Source organism: Alnus glutinosa, chromosome 2 (assembly GCF_958979055.1).
Source record: "Alnus glutinosa chromosome 2, dhAlnGlut1.1, whole genome shotgun sequence".
NCBI lineage: Eukaryota > Viridiplantae > Streptophyta > Magnoliopsida > Fagales > Betulaceae > Alnus > Alnus glutinosa.
In genome coordinates, this window is record NC_084887.1 from 1,775,471 (window position 1) to 1,796,272 (window position 20,802).

Genomic DNA, 20,802 nt, shown 5'->3' on the forward strand with positions numbered 1-20,802 from the left:
GTAGAATTGTAGTCTAGCCAAACCGACAAGTAATTTTAGGAGTTTAAGCTCGGCTCGAACTCGGTTCGAGCTTGATTGGCTTGAACTTCAAACAAATTTGGATAATAAACGAGCGGGAGCTAGATTTGTAGGCTTTCATTTTTTAGAATTATTTTTTTTAAAAAAAAGAAAAAGAAAAAGAAAAAAGAAAAAAGAAAAAGCATAAGCTTTCACATTTTGGCCTCCATTTTCGCTTTTCATTTTCAAAAAGTGAAAATGTTCATTCAATACAATATATATATATATATATATATATATATATATATATATATATATATATTGACATATTGCGTATTAATGTATATATATAAATGAGTCTAACAATTAAGTCGAGTCAAGTTTATCCGAATTTTGTTCGATCTCGAGTCTACTTTGAGCCTAGCCAAACTTTGGCATTTTCAGCTTATTTATTAAATATATTTAAACTTTATTTGTTTAATGAATAAATCAATTTCGAGTCAAATTTGTTTGTGAGCGACTCTATTCAATAACTACCCTAATTATAAGTCCCAACATTTTTCTTAAAATAAAAGTCTTATCCTTCACGTGTGTGAGGAGATGTTATAAAATAACAAGTATAAAAATATTGTATTTAACAAGTGTGAATCAAGTGCAAAATTCCAAGGCATTCTTATCGTTGAACATTCAAAGGTTAATCGAATTTCCCATATTTAATATTGTTGCGTAAACATGGTTCAACCAAAAAATTAATTACTTTTACATCAACGGCTACCAATCGGCACAAGTGTTGGACTCACGCACTTTTCAAGATAGAGACAAGATATATGAAAATAAATAATTAACAATAGGTTAAAGGAGCCGGGCTACTTTCTTAGATCAAAAGATATCTATCAAGTATACAATAATAAATGATTCTTATAATTGTATATCAAGTAATGTTAAAAATTACATTTTTATCTTATTTATTCATCTTGTTATTGTATATATATAGTAGCGCTAATCAATTTTTGATTTTAATAACAAAAGTCTAACAGATGATTTAATTAATACTGTCACATCAACATATTGAGATAGTGATAGAATAAAAGTGTAATTTATAGTATTATTCGTTGTTTATTACATTTAAAAGTGCAATGCTATATAACACGTATACCAATATCCAACAAGTATCGCACTATGTTGATGGGGCAGGGTCTAATATTTATTGGCTTTTTTTTGTTTTTTTCTTCAAACAAGTTAGGGTTGATTTAATGGCTACTATACCCTGCCATGTTTAGGGATAGAACAAGGATGTTCTATATTGAGGGGCCAAAGTATGAATGAGGGGTTAAATTTATTTTTAGTACGGGCCAAACCTAGTTTTTAAGCCTAAAAGTACATATATATTTAACTTAATAAAAAGAAATTTTGAAGAAAATTTTAAAACCAAGGGGGGCGCTCCCCTTGGTTTATACATGGATCCATCCCCGACCACATTAGTATATATAGTAGAATACTTGTGAGATATTAGTATAGTATATATAACATTACTCTTAAAAATAAAAAGTAATGCAATATTAAACCATTATTTTATCCCACCCTATCAATGTAACAGTTTCAATAAATTTTATTAATAGAGTATGATCTAAGGACTGATTAGTATTAACACGTTAAAGTGGAACAAAAGCAAATAGTGGTGCACGTTTGATAATGCTTTTTAGGAAATGCTTTTTGTGTTTTAATGTGATGTAAATGTGAAAGTAGTTTCGAGTTTTCTTTGAAAAAAGTTGTTGGTTAATGTTTCAACTTTTTATTTTTTGTTTTTTCAAAAAAAAGAAAGAAATAGAAACTGTTAGCAAACAAGCCCTTATTTCTAGTCATGAAGAGCAAGGTTAATTAGGACAGTACAGATGGGAACGTACAATCAAACCATTATCCTTTTCTTTCTTTTTAATTATTATTATTATTTTTTTAAAAAAATATGAATAATTAAGAATCATTTTATAAAGCCAAACCAACAAGTAACAACCCATTACAAACAAACCAGTAAAAACTGGCACAGATCATCGATCGAGTTACTACAAAAAAGTACGTACCCTCAGTACTCCTAAACAAAGCCAGAAGAGAACAAAAATAATTCAAGTACTCCAGCTAGCTAGAGAACATACATTATTTATCTACAGCAGCGCTAGAGCTTGAGCTTTTTGAAACATTTCCTAGCCTTTTCGTAGGTTCATGACTCGTGCATGTACTTTTGTTTAATTATATATCTACAAAGCTTTTACGTACGTACGTACGTTTGGATCCTTTTTTGCTACTCGTTCATGTACGTAACTTCTTTTTTTTTTCAATGCTTGAGAGTCACAATCACATTCGCATAATATATATGTTCATCGATCGATCGATCGCATGGACGTAACCTTCTCTAGCTGTGGGTCTCAACCAAGACTTATAAACAAAGATAAGAGCAGCAATTAATTTTTTGTGGCAGAGTCATGATCATTTAAACGGTTGGATGTTAGAGATATCATTATTAATTTATACCAACAATGATAAAAAAGAAAAAAGAAAAAAAAAAGAATTGATTTAATCATATTCTTCTCTAACTGAAGTGTAAGTTGTGAAGCCACATTTGAACGACTTTCATTTAATCATCACTTAGCTTAATTATTTAAAAACTAAAACTAACTAATTGAAGAATGTGAATTTAATTATTCAATTAATGCATTAAACCATGGACATAGAGAAGCAATACTAAATTTTCTCAATTGCTTTGGTACGTGCTTTATTTCCCAACTGAAGACGTAAAATTATATTTGACAAGTAAATTAAAGCTCTTAATAATAATTAAAAAAAAGTGCCTATTAGCAGACAAAATTTTCTTTTCATTCGGTCTATTACAAATGTTCTTAGAGTAAATAATTCTTATAAATACTTTTAATATAAACTAACATTTGTTTTTAAAGTATCACGTATCGACGAAAAACTTAATGTACATTATCCTCTAATTTACCTAACCAAGTGATGATAAAACCTTTATAATAGGAACCAATAGCTTTTGGTCATGTAACCCACGTTCACATAATCATTTGATAGTAATATTACAAAAAAATTAAGCGAGAGTAAAAAAGTAAAAATAAAACTAAAATTTACATGCATTAAAAAAGAGTAAAAAATAAGGAAAAAAAAAAAGAAAAAAGAAAAAGGGTAAAGAAGAAAGTCAACAACTCACCCTCGGGCGCAATGCAAGCCGTATAATTTTGAAAGGTCTTCCCTCCGACACGGTTTACAAAACAAATCGTGTGTGTATTCCCGAACCTAATCTACCTATCCTAATTATTTAATGAGTTTCGTAAAAAAGAAAAATTTTATTAGAGCCACAGGGGGCGTATATTACACGCAGAACACAAAGCAACCTCAAATTTTGTGAGTCAAATCATGATATATCTTCACAGCATGACAACATCAATTTTAATGGAATTTTTGACTATTTGGGTCTACATTAACTAACCTAGCTACTACATTTTGACGGATTCCTGGGTTTAGATGGCCTTGTTCACATTTGATTCAACCATATACATATATGTTAGAGGTTTCCAACAACATATCACATATGGTTAGTGTTAATTTACCTACTCATCATGCATTCATATATATTGGTGAAATTGGTTGGGTCTCCATAAAATTATTGTTTATTCTAAAAAAATTAAGCTTTAACATTCATATATGTTAATGAACCCGAGTAGCGTCAGTGTTTCTTGAACGAGAATCTTCTCAATTTCAATTAGAATGGAGATAAGTCATTTCATGGTTAAGATTTTTTATTTTTTGTATTTAATCTAACAGTGTATATAATACCACATAATTTTAAAATTTTAAATGACATGTCAACATATTCACAAATTAACATTATATGCACCACTAAATGAAACATAATAAAATTTTGACCACGAAGTATCATGTTCTGTGTTTTCTTGTATTGTAAATGAGCATGAAGGGGTATACATAACTACCCTTAATTATTTCTTAACATTAACGTAGTTCCTCTCAAAGAAATATAAAAGTAAGAACTTATAACAAGAGCAGTTTCCATAAAGAATAGCAATTTAGAATATTTAAGAACAAATGGCTGGAAATCTATATATAGTAAGTGCAACCAATGAAGAAGATACATTTAAGATCTCTCTCTCTCTCTCTCTCTCTCTCTCTCTGTGTATGTATGTATACACACACACAATATATTATATGTACAATTATAATTCATGAGTCTAGCTAATGGCCACAGATAGATGTTGTTGCAATTAAAGCATAATAATAATAATATTAATATCAGTTCCAAAATTTGGATGGATACAGCTCCCCTAGCAAGAATTAATTATAATTATGGCTTCGATAGAATGAGTTCACCAAATATATTGGAAGTTGTCTGAATATATGCATTAATATGCAACGTACATTTTTAATTAAACTTATTTATATGTGATTTCGATTGACTCACATTCACGGGCTCCCACCTACCTTCAACTGAGAAGATTAAAAATCAGCTGGAGAAAGAAAAATAAAGAGAGGAAAGCTATATATATATATATATATATATATATATATATATATTATCTAAAACCACGGAATTATCTAAAATCGTGGAATGGATCATGATTCATTTTATGTTTCAGGCTAAAATTTACAAATTTAATGTTAAATAACGTGACACCATATATATATATATATATATATATATATATATATATATATATATATATATATATATATACAACAAAATTTAATTTAGACCGGCCATAAAATAAATCTGGTACGGTAGTGGGTAAAGGTTAATTATTCTAAGCGCAATGAATGTGACGTTGCTGATGAAATGCAACAAAATATGTTTAAATTTGCCCATTGATTTGCCACTTTACCAAACAATAGTGTACGACAAATATTTTGGACTAAATATGGTAAAATAACATTTTACATAAAATGTATTAATTTAGATGAATTCTTAGCCCAAAAAAAGAAAGAGAAGAAAACGAAAATGATGATTTTTCAATGGTCAAGATCTAACATAATCTTCTCTCTTTCTAATAAAATACTTAAAATTAAATCTTAACCATTGAAAAAACTACATCATGACCTAAGCCAAATCTTAAGACAATTTGGTATTAACCAGACCCTAATCTAATCCTAGCTAGACCAGCACATACCATTTCATAATTGTTAATGCTTGACAATATATTTCTCAATTTAGTTTAGAGAAAAACTTTGTTCAAAACCATTTTTCTTTTGTTTAGTTTACATGACCATTATGACATGCTTAATATATTATATAAAAATGCAATTTTTTCTTGCTTAAAATTAAAGATTTTTTTTTACATTTTTTAAACCGTAACTTTTTAAAACGCACTTTTTATAACTTTCGAAATCACGGGACCAAACCAATTCTTAGTTTACATGACTAGCTACCATGACATGATTATATAAATTAAAAAATGGTAATAAATTTTCTTGCACCTCGTAGTAGTGAAGATCTTAGATCTCATATAAGCAGGAGACTATTGTAAACCCCATAATTTGCAGTAAACATTCATGAACTTTAAGATGCTAACTAGAGAAAAGAGTTGAGAAACATGCCAAGATCAATATACCTGGAAAAACCAGCCAAATCTTGTTTCATTAACTCCATCAAAGAGTTCTAAGAACAGTTTACAGATATTTTTTTTTTTTAATAACCTTTTTCTCACTATCCCCATTTCCATATATAAAACCAAAAAAGATACATATTGTTGATAAAGAAATAACAAGAAAACAAGAAGAAGAACAAAATGCCTGGCTTTCCCATGTACGCCGCCGAAATTTTGCCCGATGAATTCTTCACCGGCAGAAACAAGTTCCTCATGATAAGCAAGTCTGTTGACGAGAGAGACCAACAAACGAGTTCCAAAAAATATCTAGGAAACTCCGAAGATGTTGTAACATGGACATGTGTCATGTTTCTTCTTCTTCTTCATAACTTCTCTGCTCCTCGTTGCTACCAAAACGGAAGAAAAAAAGAAGAAACACAACTGAAAGAATAGAAAGAGTGTGCAGGATTCAATGGAAAGGAGAAGAATATAAAAAGGGTGAGAAAGAGAGAGAGAGTAGGAAGACGAAAGGTGTTCCCAAGAAGATGACGAGCATTTCCCGTTGATGTTTGTTTTTAAAGAGGGTTTAATTTCTCGACGGTGGGCCAAGAACACGGGGCTTTTTGTTTCACACGTTGGGGTGTTCTCTTTGTCTTCCTCCCCAACAACAGTCAATGATTTTAGGGCCCAATGACTTGACCTAAATGACTTTTGTGTACGTTTCAGTAATTTTCTTTCTCCCTAAACATATTAATATTATTCTTAGGGTTCGTTTTGAATTGCGATTTCGTAAACAATAATTACGATTTAAAACAAAATCGCAAAACATAAATCGTTTCGGAACTGCATTTTTAAAAATTGAGATTTGAAACGCAAAAATCTGCCTTTTCAAATTGCAGGTGAGATGGTTTTTTTTGAAAACACAGAATTTTAAAAGCTAATTTGCAATTTTAAAAGCTAAACTGCGATTTTGCCAAACGCTTAACTGCGTTTTTAAAAATCATTTTTTTTTTCTTCAAATCGTACATTTTAAAATCGTTATTTTAAATAGCAAACCCAAATGGACCCTAATTTAGGAAAAGAAATAATTTCTATTTCACTTTTATTCCATTTTGCTAATATATAAAGCACATCGGATCAACCTTGCTTAAACAAAGAAAAAGAAAAAGAAAAATTCAAAGGTTAATTGACAGTGTTATATTAGTAAAGCGAGGATGTATAGCTTTACTCATTTACTAAACAATGTAAAGCCAAGTTTTGAGATAAAATAATTAGGCCGGACAAAGTTTTTTTCTAAATTGGATTCAAGAATTTTTTAATTTTTTTTTAAATCAATCTATTAAATTGATATGTATTCAAAATGCACGTAATTTTTATATGCATATTTAAAAATGGCAATGAAAATTATATGCATTTTGATCAAAATTTCTCTGACCCGTTCAGAGGAGACTTTGTTCAAATAATTGTCCAAGAAAAAAGTTATGAGATAAAACAAAGACAATATATATAGATATATGATAACAATAATTCTTGGATGTTAGATGTTGGAATATATTATATATTATTGGACAAATTGTGATACCTATCTATGAAGTTTCATTAACTTGGTCTGATCTGTCCTCCAGTGTCGAATTAAAGTTGTGGAAATAATTGATGATATAATGTGAAACGACTGTAGATTGGTACTATCAATGATTGCAGAGGCCCTATAATTTAGGTTGTTTATTGATGAACAGTATTGTGTGCTTACTTGATGCATGTGATGTGATAATAATAGTGAGCATCTTAATTAATATTGTATAAAAATTATTATATTTATGCGACTGCAGCCAAATCTCATCCTCTTCCATAGTTGTAGTGGTGGAGCTCAAAGCTGAGTTGATAGAGAAACGAAATGTCAAATGGAAAAATAGGAAGAAGATTATGGGTGTGGTCCGGCCGCGGTGGTGATCAATTATTTTTTTTTACCAAGATGCCAAACTTAGGCATCGATTTCTCAATATTGGTGCTTTATCATTGACATTAGATTAAAGTGGATAAAGTGAAAAAATGTATGGTAAATTGATAGGCTGAAAGGTTAACAATCAACCGACACTACCAAAAAAAAAAAAAAAAAAAACCCTATTTTATTGCCCAGAAGGGGCCGATAAAAATAAAGAAATCAGTGCATATTTTTCAGCACATACAGGCGCTTGCATATGACATGTTGGGAAAAAAAAGTTTTGACAAAAGCTCAACACGGGTAAATTTTTATAATTATTAGCGCATAGTTTTATAAATTACGGACGCACGTAAGTGCTAATAAATCCTTCGTCGACACTAAAGTCAGCCGCCAGTAGACAACTAAAAAAATTATGTTAAATTAATAGTGGCATTCTTTTATCGACATGTTGTAAATATATACCGTCAAATTATGTTAGGTGAATGATAGAGATATAGTTCGAACTTAGGACATTGATTCTAATTATACCATGTTAATTAAATCGCAACTTATTTTAAAAGTTTAAGCTGATAGGTACGTAGAGATGAATTTAGTCATTTAATTTATATTCTAATACTCTTTTTCACACGTGGGCTTAAACTCGCGACCCTTATTAGATGAGACCCACCAAATAAAATATTTATTTGTAACGAGGATGATGCATGTGACACAAATATGACTTGCACAAATATGACTTGATGCATGGCACAAATATGATGACTTGCACACTTCCATTTATCTTATCACAATATTTCTTATTTTTTTGTCACGGTTCAACCATGTATATATATAATATAGAATTATGTACCACATCAACGTCTTTTTCATATTTGAGAATTGAGACGTTTCTTAACACTCTCTGACAAATGAAAATTAAAAAAGCTTCACATGATCAATTTATCCAAATTATAGATTTTGTGCTTCTTAATTCATTTGTATTGATCACACACGTGGACCAAAGTCGATGGCAACAATCAATCACCAGCAATTTAACTTGAAGATTCAAGTTAAACTGTTAAAATAATTCGTGTGGACCATTGGAAAAAATATATTTACTGTCACGATGCTGGAAAAAGTCAAAGTTGAGGTAGTGATGGATTAATGAGTAAAGAAAACATACTTATAGCACAATGTGCGGTCCTAATCATTGAAAAAAATTTGGCATATAAAATATATATAAAGAATCTGGAATGAGGGTGTCCCAAACGTGCAATGCCTTTTATCTAGGCCGTTCACTTTGAATGATCGGTTCAGATCATGATAATTAAAAAAAGGGGGGGGGGGGGGGGGGGGGTTTGACGTGTTCGTTGAAGTGGCCCAACCACTTGATCAGGCTATTGAGAGAGGTGGAAATCCCACCCCAAATTGGAACAAGATCTTTTACATTTTAATTAAAATGGAGAGAAACTATTTTATGGTCTATATTAGATTTCATAACATCAAACCCTATATATGTGTTACTTACATTGTCACGTCATTTAAATTTGTAAAAGATGTAGCATCATATATACCGTTAGATGCTGTAAAACTTAATCTAAACCATAAGTTAATGGTTGTTCTCCATTTCAAATGAAATGCAGCAGATCTAATTCCCCCAGATCGGCCATTCGGGTAGTTGAACTACCACCACGGCCAAGGGATTGGTTCAGATCGACACCTTTATTTATTTTTTAAAATTTGTTGTTATGATTTGTGCTGTTTATTTAAAATAAACGGGCTAGATAAAAAGCATTTCACATTGCACAGTATTTCAATCCAAAGAATCTGAGCATTGCTGGTTCAATCCTTTAATAATTTAGTAATTCTAAATAAGATATGTTAGACATCATTTTCCGGTACCTCCCAGGTCCATCCCTTTTTCAAATTTATTGTATAGAGATGGGCGACTGAATGATTTCTATAATTTTTCATTGTAAATACTCAACTCAATCCCAACCTATTCTTATTTTATTGGGCTGATGTGTCCATCGATCCTTGAATTTTTTTTCGTTTTTATATTAAATGCTGATCCAAGAGTTGATAGGCACTGCCACATCATTTCAGTAAGATAAAAGTGTGATGAACGTTGAGTATGTAGCATTACTTTTAAGTAATTAGGAGTTGAGGAGAAATAAAATTCGGACAAAAAGGTTAGGCTTGGTAATTTTGACACGACCCACGAATCCGACACGAACACGACACGAATATATAGGGTTTGAGTTTAGGCTATAACCCATTTATGACCCGTCAACCCGTTTATGACACGTTAATGACCCGTTAATGGCTCGTTTATGATCTGACAATCTGTTTATGACACGTTTATGACGAGTTAATGACATATTTTTTATCAAATTAGTTAAACGGGTTGACACGCTAATCAAATGGGTTGACACGGAAACCCGAATTGCCAAACCTAAAAAAGGTAACCTCAAATCTTAATAAAATTATTTGAGACTTTATTTACAACGAGATGCCTTCACCAGCAATTGTCTTGGCAAAACGTCCATCAACTTGCTTTAATTTCCAACAAAAAAGAGTCAATTAATTAGTTGTATTGAAGTTTGATGGCAATGGTAGAAATAATAATGAAGGAATAAATTGTCACCAAAACGGGTTGTGCTTTCCGAATGATGTGGACGACGAATTTAATTAGGTGGGTGCAGCAAACTTTTTGATAGTTACACTTTTCAAAGAGGTAGAGGGAGACCTAGAGAGAAATAAAAAAAGAAAAAGAAAAAGAAAAAGAAAAAAAGAAAAAGAAGCAATGCTATTATAAAGATTAGAGGCCGGCATGCCCTCTTGAATAATGCAACGCACGCAACGAGTTGAAAAATAAAGCATATCATTAATAAATTAAAACACATATTGGTGTGTACCTGCAAAATAAAAAGAGAACAACAAGAGTGGCACCAACCTTGGGCTAGCGGGAAGCCTCTAGTACTTAAGTCAATGATTTTGTGTTGGAGAGAGAAATATGGAGATTTTTTTTTTCAAGGATCGAGAGGATGTATCTAACAGTGTAGATGATGTCATGCATGTAATAAATTATTATTACTACTATTATTAGTATTTTAGATATTTTAGTAATTTTGATACAATTCCAGTGAGAGCATATGCATGTGTTGTCACAAAACTAAAAAATATAAATAGTTATTCGATCAATTCCTTCTTCTTTCATTTCTAATAATAGCTATTCATTTTTCAAATAGAATAATTATTCCACATATCCAATGTTCCATAAATGTTGGAGGCAGAATTACTAAGAAGCTCCCAAGCCTCAATTTTTTTTAATGCCCATATGATTCTTTTAAAATCAAAATTTTATCCCTATATATATATATAATGTTTTTCACATGTTCAATGATAAATTTGTAAAAGAGATATGCAAGAGAATGATACCAGACACAACTCACTTGTATATATCAACAAAGCATGTATATGCGGATGCGGTTATTTGTAAAATCTGCAGCTGCATCCGTATCTACAAAATGCGGATATTACTTTTAGATATTTACATTCACAACATATTTTTACTAGCTAACCGCATCCGCGTGCACGGTTTTACGGTTATTATCTACTATTTACATATTAGGTAATGAGCATTTTTGGCCTATTTTTTAGTCTTTTGAGCTTATTTGAGTCTCTATTATGGCATTTTTAAAAGGATTTTGAAAATAATATAGTTCGGCTTTTAGTGTTATTGGGCTTGTTTTAATTTGTTTTTTTTAAGCTATAATCTTTTGAAAATATATTAATTTCACATTACTTTTGACTTTTTATCCAAGTGTTACACGATAAAGCAACACACCCAACCCAACCAATGTAAATATAAACTATGTCCAATTCAAAATGACGTCATTTTTTTTTTTTTTTTTTTTTTTTTTTTTTTTTTGTATTAAAAACGAAATAGTGGATTTATTAAATATAATACATATAAAATATACAAAAAAAAAGAGTATATATGTGGATGCGGTTAAGAACCTCATCTGCATACCATAAACTCATTATCCGTATACCTTAAAACCACTATCTATATATATCCGCGCATACAGATAATGGTTTTTGTTAGCAGATAACAAATAATTACGGATAACGAGTGAAGACGATTAATATCCACCGCATATACACCCCTAAATTATGAACCACCTAACACATTTTCAACTAACACACCTAAGTTGAGCATTACATAATCATGATGCCATTAATGTTGACTCCCGCACATCTCAAAACCTATGTATACTATATAGTCTATATGGATAGAGACGTACCTTTTTATTTTTCTTTTTTCTTCTCGAAAGAGTAATATATATTCAACACAAAGATGTCATTCTGTTGTGTACGTGTGCATGTGTGTGACACTGATCTCAGTGCATGCACGACAACAATGGAACATGACAAGGCTGAGCCGAGAAGCTGCCGCTTCGACATGAATCCTAAACAATGGAAACAACGTACGTTATTTGACCTGTTAATGGGGTAAAATTTGTCGTCCCCTCCTTTGAATTTTGTATGGGTAGGTGCAAATTTGGAATCCCCCCAACCTTTTGAATTGAAAACATAGAGAGAGAGTGGTTGGAGGGAATCTTGTCCTTGTCTAGGGCATTAATTCGCCGGCTAGACCACCCTAGAGAGAGTGGTTAGAGGCTCTTTTCTCTTTCCTTTCCTCTTTTTAAAATAAACATATAATAAGAAACAATAACTCATAAGTCATAACAAAAAAACATTCAAAACTACGTTTGCCTCCCATCAAATCACCTAACAAAAAGACAAAAACCACCGTATAAAAGTAACAACAAAAACCAACCTTTTGGGTCAAGAAAAAAGACGAGACATCCCTCCCTCCTATGGAGGGAGCCCAACCATAGCAAATTAATTGAGGCTACTAAAGCTAGGCCCAGTCTCTATCCAGGTGTAGGTTGGACAAACTATGAATGAGATGCTAAACTTAATTTTAATATGACAAACTTAATTATATATTTAACTTACTAATTTTTTTTTTTTTTTTTTAGCTTTAAATCAATTTCGTTCATCGGGTTTGTCTGGTCAAATCGACCCATCTGCCTGTGTATCCCATGTTCAGTGCCGTTGATCTGTCTGATAGGAGATATATATCTACCAATTCCTGATCTGGGACTTATTCTCAGTCGCCCTATGAGACATCTACGAGGTAGACATTAGCAAATAATACTTTTTGATGAGAGATACGAACAAAAGACTTAGAAAAAAAAACTAGTGTTTTTGGCCCCCTTAGTTCATTTCTCATTCATAAGCGATATTTTTCTTCGTTTTTTATTTGATTCTTTATTTATATGATTTGGTGAGATTTGATCGAACAAGTGTTTGTAAGAGACTACTTTTAAGACCCGGCCACCTAATCATAGACGGAGGAAGGGGGGGAGCCAGCAGGGGCATGGCCCCCACTAAATTTCTTGGAGAAAAAAAATATTAAGGTTAAAGAACAAAAAATTCTATAAACCATAAACCATACTTTGCACTTCCAAAGTACAGGAAGCAAATAAAGGGGTAAAAAACAGAACAAAGAAAAGAAAAGGCCTCTGTAAATTGTTGAAATTGTGACATTTTGAACCTGGGTATATGAGGAGGCAACAAGAGGAGGGTTATTCAGCTTGCATGAAGGTTTGTAGAGATGGGTTTTTGTTCTGAAGCTCTGGTTTTAAGGAAGATGTGGAGTTGAAGGCATGCAGCTGAAGTGGTATTTGAGGAGGCAGAGGAAGCAGCGCTGGGTATAGTATCTTTGTTACTGGTTCTGGTTGCTGAACCCAGACTAATTTGAGTACTGTAGTAGTTGATGCTGAATGAAAAATGAGGGACACTCGAAGGGTCTGAAAAAATTATTAGGTTTTGAAGAAAACTCGTGCTTACAGTTAGTTGTTGAAATTTTATATATTAAAAATGTGACATGTTAACAATTTGAGTATATTTTTATCAGGTTCTTACACTTTAGGTTGTATAAAAAGCTTTAAGCAAAAAAATTGTCTTTTAGTTTAGTAAAGAAAAAATTTCTCTTCAAAAGTGAAGAAAATTCATTTTGGATTGATTTTTTTTTTGTTGCCTTGATAACATGTCCTCAAGGACAAATTTAAGGTATAGGCCGTGGCCTCCCTCAATTCCAATAAAGAAAAAAAAAATAAAAAATTTAGCCTATTATCCATACCAACAAATTTTTTTTACCCTTGGCTCTTGCCCATTAGAGTTTTTGGTTCCGTCCTTACACCTAATCAAATAAAAATTGAGTTATCTAATCACTTATTTGATCAGATAGCTAAGTCTTACAACTAATCTTTCAAAATTATGTACATTTCTAAATTTTCAAAATTATGTACATTTCTAAATTTTCATAAATTCGAAACACATGCATTATACAAGAAAAGAAAAAAGCGAATTCCAATTCAAGTACTCCTTAAAAACTGATCATTATCTTTGAAAAAAAAAACCTGATCATTAGAGTAATTAATACCCAAATTTTTGTGACGACTTAGCTTTGAAGTTCGAGAAAGCCGAGTAGAATAAAATATATGATACTATAGTACTAGTAGTTTATGTTGTGCTTTGTAAACTGATCATAAGAGAATGGAGAAACTTGCTTAAGGCACAAAAGTTATTATCTCATTCATATACAATCATGGCATATGGCCGCAAGTACATGATACAAAAGCTACAAGGACTAGTGTCCCTAGAGGTTCAACTTAATTTGGATGATCTCCATAGCTAAGGCATGCACATATATATTGGAATATAGGACCCCTGCCGGCTGCCTGCATGCCTGCCTGCAATTTATTCATTATATATTACATATTATTCCTGAGCTTTAGTTAACATATGTGTTTTCTCAAGCCCTAGCTAGGTGCCTAGGTACATATTTCTGAGCTTTAGTTCTAGAGCTTGACTTCAGTTTCCTTCTGATCATGAGGCTCACTTGCATAGCAGCACCACTTTTGGCAACCTCCATAACCGCCATAACCACCACAGCATCTTCGATACTTGCAGTACCCGCCTCCACCTCCATAACCACCGCCATAACCACTGCCACCTCGGCCTCCACCACCACCGCCACCGTGGTGACCTCCACCACCACCATAACCGCCACCGCCACCGTGGTGATTTACTCCAACACTGTCTTCTTCATAACCTCCACCTCCACCTCCACCTTTGCCACCGCCACCGTGGTGACCTCCACCACCACCGCCACCATGGTGATTTACTCCAACACTTTCTTCTTCATAACCACCGCCTTTGCCGCCTCCCCCCTTGCCACCACCTTTTCCACCGCCACCGTGGTGACCTCCACCACCACCGCCACCGTGGTGATTTACTCCAACACTGTCTTCTTCATAACCACCGCCTTTGCCGCCTCCCCCCTTGCCTCCACCGCTACCGCTACCTCCACCTTTACTGCCTCCACTTACACCATCCTTTATCGCATCTAGTACTTGGCTCGGTTCTTCTGCATGTAGTATCAAGTAATTGTACAGGAATGACGTGATTGTAATTTAGATTACATGTACACAAGTTGAAAAAAAAAAAGGGTTCAACCATAATGTAATTAAACATGTAAACCTTAAATCCATTTGCAACCGTATATCATAGTAAAAAGTAAAGAAAAACACTACAATTTATCCCCCCCTAGACGTCAGGATCACATGTACGTATGCCTCATAAATTAGCTAGCTTTATAACTCATCTCGGACATATTTTAAGTTTGTGTGTGAATTTGCTTCTTCTTAATTTCCAAATTAATTTTAAGCCTCGACAGAAAAAACATATGAAACAACTAAATTATCATTAACAAGAATACTGTACATTTTTTAAAATATAAGAGTATTATCTTTTGATTTTGAAAATCGAATTAAAGGGTACTTTTTTGAGATCACACATGCAGAAAAAATTTAATTTAAAAAAAAAAAATCCACTTGCAACCTTCTCATAGTAATTAAGAAGGAAAAAAAATTGTAAACAAGAAATCCATTTGTAATATCACAGTAAAAAGGGGAACAAATTATAAATAAATGTGAAATTCGTAAAGAACGAAGTGTCTCATGGAAAGAAATAGCTTCGTTATGAGGAAAGTAAATAGAAAAAAAAAAAAAAGAGGAGAAAACTTTAAACAGTAATGGGAGTGTTATTCTAACGTACGTTTGTTCTCATCGTTGGATGTCTCTGCTTCTACTAGAGCTGAAGAGACAAGAAGAACGACTGCAAAGAGAAGTCCTAAGAAAATCAAAATTCTGGAATTCATTTTTCTGGGTGAATAGGAAAGCTCTCCATGCATGGTCACTTATATAGCCCTGGAGGGGCACTAAAAGATGGATAACACTACGTACACAACTGTGGTGTCGTTTATTACGATATATCTAGAGCTTTTTGTTTATCCAAGGGATCTAGAGCTTCGATATACGTGTAGATTGACCAGAGAGGACATCTGTACCCATTTAGGGATGAAGTGGTGGCAACTTGCAAGTCAAGTTGAGAGTTCGGCACGTACTAATTAACATTAATTATGATATGCAATGGGAACGGAATCGGGTGCAATTAGTTTGTCGAGGATTTCATATAATTTTTTTAAAATCGCATATTTTTAAATTACTTAAATTTATGTCGTTTTATATATCGAACAACATGATAAATGTTACATATTAAAAAATGTGACATGTTAATAATGAGAATTGAATATATTTTTATCAGATTCTTACACTTTTTGTCGTATAAAGGTTTTGAACAAAAAATTATATTTTGGTTTAATAAAGAAGAAGCGTCTCTTTAAAAGTGAAGAAAAAACCTTTTTGAAATGATTTTTATTTTTTTTGTTGGTTGCTTCAATAAAATGTCATATCTTTAGTATGTAGCATTTTTCATGTTGTTCGATATAAAAAAGGGCATGAATTCATGTAATTTGAGAATTTATTTATTTATTTATTTTTGAAATTGTCGAGGTTCTTAATTGGCACTGATAGCAAGGTGTGAGGTTCACCTACTTTTTTACTTCATTGGTGTCTAATTAACAGATTAGGATGCTCTCAAATAATTTGCCCGAATTTAGGAAAATTTGAGCAGATGATTGTGAGAGACCACTTATGAGACACACTGACCGGATAAGTGGTTGAGCAAACCAATTTTTATTTGGTTAAGTGGGTCTCATAAGTGATCTCTTACAATTACCTGCTTAAATTCTCTAAAATTCAGATAAATAATTTAAGAAGATCTTGATCCCTAATTAACAGATGTGGGACTCACTTGCTCTTTCATATTAACTTATCGTATTGTATACAATTACTAGAGTTGGCTATTTGCACTCTGTCCAAATCCATGCAATGAATTAGTTCATGTTTTCATTTTTTATTTATTTATTTGTGGAATAACTTCATAAAAGGGTATTGAATTATACGTCATTTTAAGATAAGGATACTGAACTAGAAAACGTCTCAAACTGGGTATCCACGTTTCCAGATGTCTCACTTAAAGGTACCCCGTTAGGATTTGCTGTTAAATCCTGCCAAAATATACAAAATATCTTTTTTTTTTTAAAAAAAAATTTTCAAAAATTCGAGCATAATTATTTTTGTAAATTCCGTTAAATTTTGACCAACACCTAAATCTTCGCACTTTTTTTTTTTCTTAAAAAAAAAAGGATATTTCTGGTATTCCGTTAGGATTTAACAGCAAATCCTAACAGAATATCCTTAAGTAAAACATTTCAAAATAGTGTATAACTCGATACCTTTTTATGAAATTATCCTTTTATTTTTTCAATTTCTCAATTGGACAAACTTTATACGTCTCCAACTGTTGTCCTCAACCTAACCTTTTGGTGTTGTTTAATTAGCAACTTATTTATCAAACATAACATGCATCCGATTAGAAAAAGAAAAAAAGAAAAAACAATTTAGGATTAAGTAATGTGAAAAAAGAGGCATTCAACCCTAAGAGAGTGGCCTAGTGGTTAAGGCTTGAAACTTTTAGGGATATTATCTCTTGAGGTCTCAATTTCGAGACTTATTGGGTGCTACGTACCTTTCTTTTGGGGCCAACCATTCAAGCATAACTCTCGTTTCAATGCTCAATTCTTAAAGTGACGTTGGGTTGGTGATGGGGTCATGGATTAATCTGCAGATCCTGACTGGACCTCTATGTTCGGTAATTATCCAGTCATGAGTTAGCCCAAATTACTGTTTGGTTATAAATGAATTAGAATACTTGATAAAAAATCACAAAAAAAAAAAAGAAAAAAGAAAGAAAAAAAGAAGAAGAGGCATTCAAATCATGAGTCCAATTCAGGCGTCAAAGAAGGGGGCGGTAATGAAAGCCCAAATGAGCAAGACTTGTTAGGCCGAAATTATGTCGCCAAGTGAAGAAATTGGGGTATTCATGTCGATCCCAAGTAGTCTGAAATTATGTCGCCAAGCGATGAAATTGGGGTACTCATGTTGATCACTTTTTTACACTCATCTAAATGCTGTCAGGGTTTTGACTACGTGGCGATCTGGCTACATGGTTTCGAACACGTGGATATTCATGCAGAAGGACGCAATCCCATTATTTTGACTAATTAAAGAACAAAGACGTCACAGGCATACGTTCGACAACTTTTTTTTTCCCCAATGATTCATGTCCACTTAATAAAAAGAAAGACTGTTCAAAATAAAAAAAAGAAAAGAAAAAAAAGACAGTTGTATAGACAATCTAGTCAGCTAGCTTATATTAGGCAAGTACATGTCACACTAGACGCATAATATATTTGACACGTCAATTCATAATTTGTTTAACTTAAAAAATAGATACATCAGTTAGAACTTTATAAGAAAAAGAAAAAGAAAAACCTTATGCTGTTGGAGGAGTCGACCTCTTTGCCATGAGTGAAAAAAGAAAAGAAAAGAAGAAGTGATTTTAACTATATAAATAGCATATACATGCATGAGATGTCTATGTATACAAGATGTAAGAGACATATATATATATATATATATATGTTTCCATGATTTTAGGAATTTATATTGTTGAGATTTGTGTATAAATTTAAAATAAAATAAAAGCGGAAGTAAGAGAGAAAAGAAATAAAAAAGTTACGTGGTTCGGTCTATGACCTACGTCAACAACGTAAAGCCTAAAGGCTACATTGTGTTCAATAACTTGATTGTTTACAATGTATATGTCTCTATTTATAGTTGAATAAGTCGACCTATACAAGCAAACCTAAATCGACTTATACAAGAAAATACAAATCGATCTAGACTAGAAAATATAAATAAATAATATTATATTGTGAATATATTTATAATATATTCTAACATCCCCTCTCAAACTCAAGATAGAAAATTTTGGAAGCTTGAGTTTGAAAATAGAAAACGGATGTTGGGGTGAAGACTGACGGACGCTGTTGAAGGAGACAATAGGTTGGCGGGCAGCAGGTGACAGTCAGTGGTGAAAACTGATGAATGCTGACATGGGCTTGAAAAAAATGAATGATCCACTTTTCTTCTTCTTCTTCTTCTAATTTTGACAGTCGGTGGTGAAAATTGACGAATGTTGACTTGAGCCTAAAAAAAATGAATGATCCACTTTTTCTTCTTCTCTTTCTTTCTTTAATTTTTTTTTTTTGAAAAAAAAAAATTTGATGAGCCTGCTTGGGTAGTTTTCAGTAGGCGTTGTAGGCCAAGAACCGATTAGGGGCCAAGAAGAAAAAAAAAAAGATCAGCCCAATTGAGCAGTTATCAGTAGGTGTTGTGGGCAAAGAACCAATTAGGGGATGACTGCGGGTGAAGAAAAAGAAAAAAAGAAAAAAAGATGAGCCCACTTGGGCGGTTATCGAGTCGACTTACTCGAATTGGACACACGTGAAGTCAAAGTAGAAAAAAAAAATGAGTGACCCCACTTGGGCTGTTGTCAAGTTGGCGTACTGAATCCGAATTGCGCTTGGCGCACATGATGTGATCCAGAGATTCTTCTTCTTCTTCTATTTTTTTTTTTATTTTTATTTTTTTATAAAGTACATATAGTCTGGATAACTCCTTACCCAACTTAACTTGAATGTGAGGCATGGCCTTCACAAAAATATATATTCTCTAATGGAAACTTTATGCACATCCCTAAATGAAACACAAAAGACCAAGAACATCTATACTGTGACACACTCAATTGTGATTGAACTAGTTAAGCAAAAGCAACGGCGGCTAGGACTCGTAGAAAGCAGCGATGACTTTGAACTCAGCACCACCTTTTTTTTTTTTTGGACGAATTTGGAGGGGTGGAGTTTCAAATGCAAAAAACTCTTGACAGAGCATGGAAGCATGACTAGATTGTTTAGGCCAAGGAAAGATGGCTTTGATACCATGTTAAAACTTGTGTAAAATCAAAAATAGAATAAAAGCGGAATAATAGCAGAAGCAAGAGAGAGAAAAGAAATAGAGAATTTACGTGATTCGGTCTATGACTTACGTCCACATGGTAAAGCTCAAATGGCTACATTATACTCAATAACTTGATTGTTTACAATACATAGGTTTCCATTTATAGTTAAATAAGTTGACCAATATAAGTAAACCTAAATCGACTTATACAAGGAAACATAAATCAATCTGGACTAGGAAATATAAATCAATAATATTATATTCTGAATATATTTAGAATACATTCTTAATACATTTAGCATCCATTCTTAATATATATTCTAACACAAATCGCAATACATAAGTAAAGAGAGTTATTTATTATTGACTTCAATGACTTGGCTGCTTGTATGACAAGATTGAATTTTCCATGCGTGTTCTTTTGATTATGAGATGATTCTGTTTCTTTTGTGATGATCATGTTGATTTGAGTTGGCATTCTAAATATTGTCCAACTGTGAGAGGGGGTGGCTGTGCGGCCGTGCACTCCATACTATAGGAAGGGTTGGCCACTTTGTTTATTGTGAAAATGGTAGTCGTCTAGCCACTTCTATTTGTTATATATAAGAGGAGATGACCACGCGGCCAACTCATGCCCACCATATCTATTATGGCAGAGCAGCCGCGCAGCCACCCCATCTGTTGTTGGTGACTGTTGAGGATAAAGCTTAGTTGGCTGTTTGAACTTCTCAATAGCTCCAATCGACAGACATTTGGAGAGATGAGGTAGTGGCAACTAGCCATTAAAGTTGAATTATGAGCGACCCAGAGCTTTGCTGGTCGTCGAAGATTTTGTCTCAGCATGCATTTTCAACTTTCTAATCTGACAGACATAGGGACTGCA

The 20,802-nt window shown here is 32.7% G+C and overlaps 1 protein-coding gene across 1 annotated transcript; it reads right to left on the reverse strand.

Moving 5' to 3' along the window:
* Nucleotides 1-14,453: 14,453 nt before the first annotated feature.
* Nucleotides 14,454-15,814, reverse strand: LOC133862033 (uncharacterized). The gene is made up of 2 exons (XM_062297872.1): nt 15,712-15,814; nt 14,454-15,022 (listed from the first exon to the last, which is right to left on the reverse strand). The coding sequence occupies exons 1-2, from the start codon at nt 15,812-15,814 to the stop codon at nt 14,454-14,456; spliced, it is 672 nt and encodes a 223-aa protein (XP_062153856.1).
* Nucleotides 15,815-20,802: the final 4,988 nt, after the last annotated feature.